This window comes from Hibiscus syriacus, unplaced genomic scaffold (assembly GCF_006381635.1).
Source record: "Hibiscus syriacus cultivar Baekdansim isolate YM2019G1 unplaced genomic scaffold, ASM638163v2 tig00111192_pilon, whole genome shotgun sequence".
NCBI classification, from domain to species: Eukaryota; Viridiplantae; Streptophyta; class Magnoliopsida; order Malvales; family Malvaceae; genus Hibiscus; species Hibiscus syriacus.
The window spans coordinates 138,567-146,182 of NW_024063011.1; the positions used below are offsets into that span (position 1 = coordinate 138,567).

Consider the following 7,616-nt stretch of genomic DNA (forward strand, 5'->3'; position numbering starts at 1 on the left):
TAAACTCGACGTTGTTTAAGAGCGTTGTCGGAAACTCAAGATATTTGACTATCATACGATCAAACATAACATACGTTGTGATATTGATGATGAACAATCTTTTGAAGAAGGCAAAACAAGATAATTATATTGCAACGAAGATAATTTTGAGGCGTGTTAATGGTAAAACTAATCATGCTTTATTCTATACACACTCAAAGATTTCAAAATTAGTGACTCTCCATATGAGAAACAAAATGCATAATCATTATGATGTGCACTTAATAAACAATTTAGTTAAAGAATATTTTGGATAAATTAAATTTTACATAAGAAGGATTGTAGTTTATGTTAATAATAAATTCAGTATATCTCTTATAAAGAATTCAATATCCCATAATCAAAACAAGCATATGATAATGTCACTTTATTCGGGAATAAGTGTTGGGTGAAATCATGATAATTTGATATAAATATAACATGAAAAATGTAAATATATCGACATTTCATAAAAGCTTTAGAAAAAATTTAAAAACTTATCATGCTAAAATCAAATAAAAAATTCATCACATGGTTATCAGTGCTTATATATATGGGTTATATATGTTAATTGTATTTATTGTTAAAAATGTATACTTATAATTTATATTTAAATAATATCCATGAATTATAAATTTATATGGTATATACATAAAGATAATAATATTTATGAATTATAAATGTATATAGTACAGACACTTGATGTTTCTACCATGCAGTCTATTCTTATCCAAACTAGGACTCATACATCTCCATTAATGCCCCCAAGAGACATCAACTCAGAAAAAACCATCGATTTCGTCGTAAACAAAAGAAATGGAATTAAGGGTTTAGTCGATACATGCATTGAAACCGTTCCCGAGCTTTATACTCTACCACTCGAGGAAAGATTGGACCCAAACAACATCTTAACTCAGCACTCCATTCCGGTAATCGATGTTTCTAATTGGGACGACCCGAAGGTAACCGAGTCGATCTGCAAAGCTGCCCAAGAGTGGGGTTTCTTTCAGATAATTAACCATGGAGTTCCCTTGGAAGTTCTCGACGCCGTCAAAGAAGCCGCTCCTAGGTTCTTTGGGTTACCTAATGAAGAGAGAAACAAGTACTGGGCTGGGAATTCGCCGATTGAAACAGTGGCTTTGAAAACGAGCTTTGTTCCGCAAGGCAGTTACTGTTTTTGAGTGGAAAGATTTCCTCACCTTCCGTTTTAGTCCTCGGGATCTGGAATCATTTCCCTTATGCCCCCTGTTTGCAGGTAATTTGTGTTCATTTGAATTACGATTGCGTTATGTAATTTGTGTTCGATATATAGATTTAAATTTCGATTGCATTATGTTTATTCGATACTATGACGATCATTGAGAGTACGGCGGTTTATAAATTCTTTTAAAAGAGTTGAAAATTTTTAAATAAAGGAACTGATTTTTAAAAAAAAAAATAGAATAGGAGGAATAACAATCCGCTATTGTCGGAATTAGCACCTATCATTCAAGTTGCGGCTACAATTCGTTGTTATTGGTGTTATTCCACTTCACACCGTTATTTTTTGTAATAATGGTTTTAGCCTCTATCCATTAAGTTGAGACTACAATTCGTCGTTATTGGTGTGATTTCACTTTACACCGTTATTTTCTATAATAGTGGTTTCGGACACTATCGTTGTTTAAATCCCTAGTTCGACCCTTTGCTTTAATTGTGTATTTAGAATCTACAACTGTTTAATTCATGCATTGTAATGGTTATTGATATGTTCTTTGATTCTCTTTTGGGGGTAATCATCTTCATCTAGAGTTCGGTTTCTTAGATGTTACATTTCAGCAGCTTCTTAAGACATTTGCGCCATTAAAAAAACGGGGTGCTTGAGAGGATTGGATGGATCTATGCTTATGTACAGGGATGAAGTGCTGAAATATTTGGAGAGTGCAACGCCTGTGATAAGGAAGCTGCTGCAGGTCCTATTGAAGGGACTGAAGGTGAAAGAGATAGACAAAGCTAGAGAATATCCATTAATGGTTTCACCGGTGGTTACCCTAAATTACTATCCGCGTTGCCCGAACCCAGACCTCACAGGAGGAGTATTCCCTCACTCCGATATATCAACAATCACTATTCTCCTTCCTACAAGATGACAATGGCGGCCTTTATGTTCGAGCAACCGATGACAATAGCTGGATTCACGTTCCACCGATCAACGGAGCTCTCGTAATCAACGTGGGAGGCACTCTACAAATAATGAGCAACGACAAGTAGAAGAGCATTGAACATCGGGTGATTGCCAATGGAAGTAAGGACAGTTTCGGTGCCCATTTTTTTCAATCTAGGAGCAGATGTCGTATTTGGTCCTTAGCCGGAAGTGCTAGAAAGTGGGGAACAACTATTGTATAAGGAAGTTGTCTTCTCCGATTACTCCAAGTACTTTTTCAGCAAGAAACATGAAGGAAAGAAAACAACAGACTTTGCCTGGATACGATCAATCCCTCTGTTGCAGTATCTTTTGCTGATGTTTACAATAATTATGGAAACATAAACACGAAATAAAAGCTTAGTGTGAAGTAACGTGCAATTAAGTTCAAGCAACATTCAAAGAGAGAATAAAATGGAGGGCAGTCGTTAACATTGCCTTAACCTTCACTTGTCAAGGATCGCATATTATTAGCACCAGTGGTTTCAGCAAAGCACGTCTAGAGACGGGTCTTTTTCTTGCAATTCTGAGATACAACAGCCTTTACTCATTTCTCTTTTCTAGCCAAAGATTCTCCTTTATACTCGTTTCCCATGGTAACTACAAAACCTGCCCCAACCTTAAAGAACGACAAAATTAATAAAGCTAGTTGACTCTTCACATGTAAGTAAAGTTTACTTGAGAAAGAGAATTACTATGCAATCCTTCAATACAACACGCTCTTGAAGCTGTACATCACGGAACCTTGAATTACGCAGCCATCGCCAATTGTCAATGACTTGCTGGGGAAACGTTAGTATATATAAGCAAGATTGGGTGGTAAATTAGTCGAGTCGAACACGAATATTACTGAACTCGACTCGATTTGACTCGAAATTTTTTAAACTCGAACTCGAAATCATGAATTGAAGCTCAAAAAAAGCTCGAAATAAAACAATATTGAACTTAACTCGGTTGAAGCTCAGACTCAAACTCAAACCTTAAGTACATGAAAATATTCTACTACATTTTTTAAATAAACACACAAATGTTAATATTTTTAATATTTTACTTTTTTAAAATGAATTTTAATATATAATTTTTTTCGAGTTGTTCGCGAGCTTTTCGAGTTGACTATCAACTAATTCGTTTCGGCTCGTTAAGAACTCGAGTCAAGTCCATTCGAGTTGAGTACTTATCAAACATTGACCAAATCAATCTCGAATAATTCACGATATATCTCATATATTATTTACTCATGAGAAAGATATTTGAAGTTTTTAGGAGTACATGAAAATGAGATATATATGTCATTTGATGATTTTAATGATCGAAATTGTCATTGTCAAAAATAATGATTAACAATGATAATATAAGATCGAGGGAGAGAATGACAACACAAAGACAATGAGTAAAATGGTTAGATCAAATTAATAATGTTTTATGTTAAATTTATTGAATTATTTAAAATCATAATTAAATTAGTTGAGTGTGTAAATTTTAGAGATTAAACATAATATTATATAAAATTCAAAACAAAATTCCATTAATTAATAAACGAAAAGTGGCTTGAATGATATGAAAATATAGTGACCTAGTTAACCAAATATCTTAATAAGTGATCAAAATCGAATTGATCATATAATTAAATGACCAATAGATTAATTACCCTACTAAGAATTAGATTTCAGCCCGGTCCAACTTTTTAAGCCACACAACAGTGCCACGTAAACTTCAACGGCTACCAAATTCCAAGAATAAGGCGTTTTATAGCCGTTAGATTCAAGTTCAATCAAACGGCCAGGAATTGGATTTCAAAATATTATACCGTTAAAGAGAAGCGTCCCTTCCTAGTCACTGCTTAAAAGGGAAGTGAGCTACTGGTTAAAGAATTACAAACAGACAACCCATTCGTATTACCAAAAGAAAAGGATCCACTCAAAAATTGACAAAAGCAGCAACGAACAAGATTTTTTAATTTGTTTGTTTGGCAGTGACGAAAAGAATTGGTGTAGGCTGGCGAATAGAAGAGACCCAGCAGAGGAGGAGGCGCGAGGAAGCCGTCTTCTGGTGTTCCTTTCGTACTTGGTGGAGTTTTAAGCCAGGTCGTAGAACAAGAAGAAGAAGGACCAGTGATGGCGTCTAGAGCTATGGTTCCTCAGCATGAAAACAATGGTTGTTCTTTAAAACTTGGATCTTGATTCTTTCTGGGTTTTGCTGTGTCTTTTTTTTTGAATTGCGAGATTTTTGCAATGATCTTGGGATTCTTTTGGTTTGATTTTGATGATAGTTCGTTTTTATTGAATCGGTTCCAGGAAATTGAATCGGTTCCAGGAATGTTCTTTAAAACCCACTACTATTTTTATTATTTTGAATGATCTTATGAGACTTTTATTCTTGTATTTTTTTTATTTCCTTTAATTAAATTAGTTTCTGGGTTATTTAAAGGGGAAGATATATCTAGTAAAATTGAGAAAGAAGGTGTTTGATTATATGTTTCTTACAGATGAAGAATACTTGTACACACAGAGACAGCAATAAGATTGTCTGAGAAACTTATTCATTGTTCTATGCTTCGATATGGTCTACATTCTCGACCTTTGGGTTTTCATTTTCATGCTGGTGACTTATGGGGCTGACAGTTTTATACTTTATCTGCTTGCAGGGGAAGGAAAGCAGATGCATGCAAAAGCAGATGGAAGGAACCGAAGAGTTCTTCAAGACATTGGCAATTTTGTCGATGAACGAGCAGCACAAGGAAAGGTTGTTCCATTAAACACAATTTTTTTCTTTACATGATCTTCTCACTTTTGATTGTAGGTTCTGATACTTGCAAATATTACTACTAAATCTCTAATTTCTCTTGGTTTTACTTGTAGAAACCAATCACTGAAGGAGCTGTGAGAGGACCCCAAAGGAAGGTAGTTGACAAACCAAAACCCGAGGATATGATCGTAATAAGCTCCGACGAAAAACCTGAGAAAAGTGAAGTTGTTAGCAAAAGACAAGGGTCTTCAAGGAAGCAAGTCAAAACCCTCACTTCTATACTCTCTGCTCGAAGCAAGGTAAACAAATACATATAACAAATACATATGCATACATTGTCTAACATAGGTGTTCTATGTATATCAAGGGAAGAATTTGCTTTGTTTTTTGTTTGCTGTCCTTGTGTTGTTTACTGTTTGTGGGTTGAATTGATTTGATTCCAGGCTATTTGTGGACTTATGAATAAGCTTAATATTTCAATTGAGGACATTGATGGAAGGGATGCTGGTAATGACTTGGCTGGCACTGAATATGTGGATGATATCTACAAGTTCTACAAGCTGACGGAAGTAATAATCTCATTTTTTTCTTAATATTTTTACCTGCTGTATATGAAATATGGTGATATCTTAAGTATTTTAATGCAGAATGAGGGTCGAGTACGCGACTATATGGATTTGCAGCCAGATATAAATGCCAAGATGAGATCGATCTTGATTGACTGGTTGATAGAAGTCCATCGCAAATTCGAGCTTATGCCGGAGACACTCTATCTTACTATGAATATCGTTGATCGATTTCTTTCGATGAAGGTTGTACAAAGAAAGGAATTGCAATTGGTAGGCATTAGTGCAATGCTCATAGCATGCAAGTATGAAGAGATTTGGGCACCAGAGGTACGCTTTTTGTGTGTGCATTTGTATAAGGCTTTGCTCTTCTTGTTGATATTGCTGTTTCTCTTACAATTTTGCCTTCTGGATTTCAATTTTTCAGGTCAGTGACTTTGTTTTCGTATCAGACAATGCCTACGCTAGAGAGCAGGTCTTGGTCATGGAGAAAGCAATCTTGAACAAGTTAGAATGGCACCTAACAGTTCCTACACCATATATGTTCCTCGTCCGATTTATCAAAGCCTCTATTCCATCTGATGATAAGGTAAAAGTTTTATAACCTCGTTATTCTTTCAGAATTTGGTTCTTCAAAGGCTCGGACTAGTTAGGTAATAATTTGGTTCAATTTTGGTGATAATGAATGCAGGTGGAGAATTTGGCGTTTTACCTTGCTGAGCTTGGTCTGATGCAATATCCGACTGCGGTTATGTATTGTCCATCTATGTTAGCCGCTTCGGCCGTGTATGCTGCTAGATGCACCCTTGGGAAAAGCCCTCCGTGGAGTGAGACTCTAAAGCACCACACCGGCTACTCGGAAAACCACTTGATGTATGTAGTCTCTCCTCTCTCCGATTTTTTTCCTTTTAGTTTCCAGTTCTGATCAATATGTGACATATTCTGATAATATGTGCTGTAACAGGAATGGTGCAAAACTCTTGGTTAAATTCCACTCAACGGCTGCAGAAAGTAAACTCAAGGCATTATATCGGAAATTCTCGAGTCCAGAGTGCGATGCCGTGGCTCTTCTTGCACCGGCAAAAAGCCTTTTGCCGATACCAATCCATCATGGAGAGTGATTTACCAGATGTTTTTATGACTAGTGGCCGTTATATCTTGATGCAACATTTAATGTTCGTCAGAAAGTGTTGTTTTCACCAATTCTAATGTTTTAACTTCAACCACCATGAAGGACTGCAGCTCCTGCCGGCCGTCAATGGCACATTGATGTGTATATCTATTATTTTCTTCCTTTTAAATTTTATTGTGGAACTTTTCTCTATGGATTTAAGTGTATGTTTGGTTAGATGATACAAAATATAATATCATGAGGTTTGAATAATAAAATTATAATTTTATGTTTTATATTTTATTTTATAAAAGTTTAAAATGATATATAATATTCTTAAAATAATGGAATGATAAAAGAGAAATTGATATTCAAGTAATTTAAATCTAATCTATTTTATAAAAATTCTTTTGGAAATAATTACTTAGTTGTCATATTCTCCACTAAATTCTTTTGGAACCATACTTTGCTCAAGAAAACCTTAAGACCTCCGAAACCTCTATTCTCTACATCTTTCCATCCTCTTTACGTCTTTCTTTATTAGGCTTATATAAAAAACAAATACTTAGGAGGCGTTTGGATGGAGGATTTTAACATTACTTGTGGGAATATTTTTTTCCTACTTGTGATTCTCGTGTTTGGATGAACAATAATCCTAATAGGGGGTAATAAAATATTACCAACAGTAGCTTTTTTTTCAAATATAACCGGGAATCCTAATCCTATGGTGGGCTTAGATATTTTTTGTTTCCCTTCAACTTGGACTAAAATTTCCTTGTCCTAAAAGATTTATTTAAAAAAAAACCCTTACTTTTATTTCAAAAGCTATAGTATATTATCATAACTTTATTTCAAAAATATTCCCAATCGGGAATTTTATTTATTTATTATCATAAATTTTTAAATATTAATTAAGATTAAAAAAATATATGATATATTTACTCTTTTAATCTACACATTTATCTTTTAAATTTTGTAAAAAAATATAAATTTC

General features: G+C 34.5%; 1 protein-coding gene and 1 pseudogene across 1 annotated transcript; both read left to right on the plus strand.

Moving 5' to 3' along the window:
* The first annotated feature begins 744 nt into the window (after positions 1–744).
* Positions 745–6,946, plus strand: LOC120155494 (annotated as a pseudogene).
* Positions 4,098–6,820, plus strand: LOC120155489 (G2/mitotic-specific cyclin S13-7-like). The gene is made up of 8 exons (XM_039167036.1): positions 4,098–4,354; positions 4,845–4,942; positions 5,059–5,244; positions 5,389–5,514; positions 5,593–5,841; positions 5,939–6,100; positions 6,203–6,384; positions 6,476–6,820. Exons 1-8 carry the CDS (start codon positions 4,315–4,317, stop codon positions 6,630–6,632), a joined length of 1,200 nt encoding a protein of 399 aa, XP_039022967.1. The 5' UTR covers positions 4,098–4,314; the 3' UTR covers positions 6,633–6,820.
* Positions 6,947–7,616: the final 670 nt, after the last annotated feature.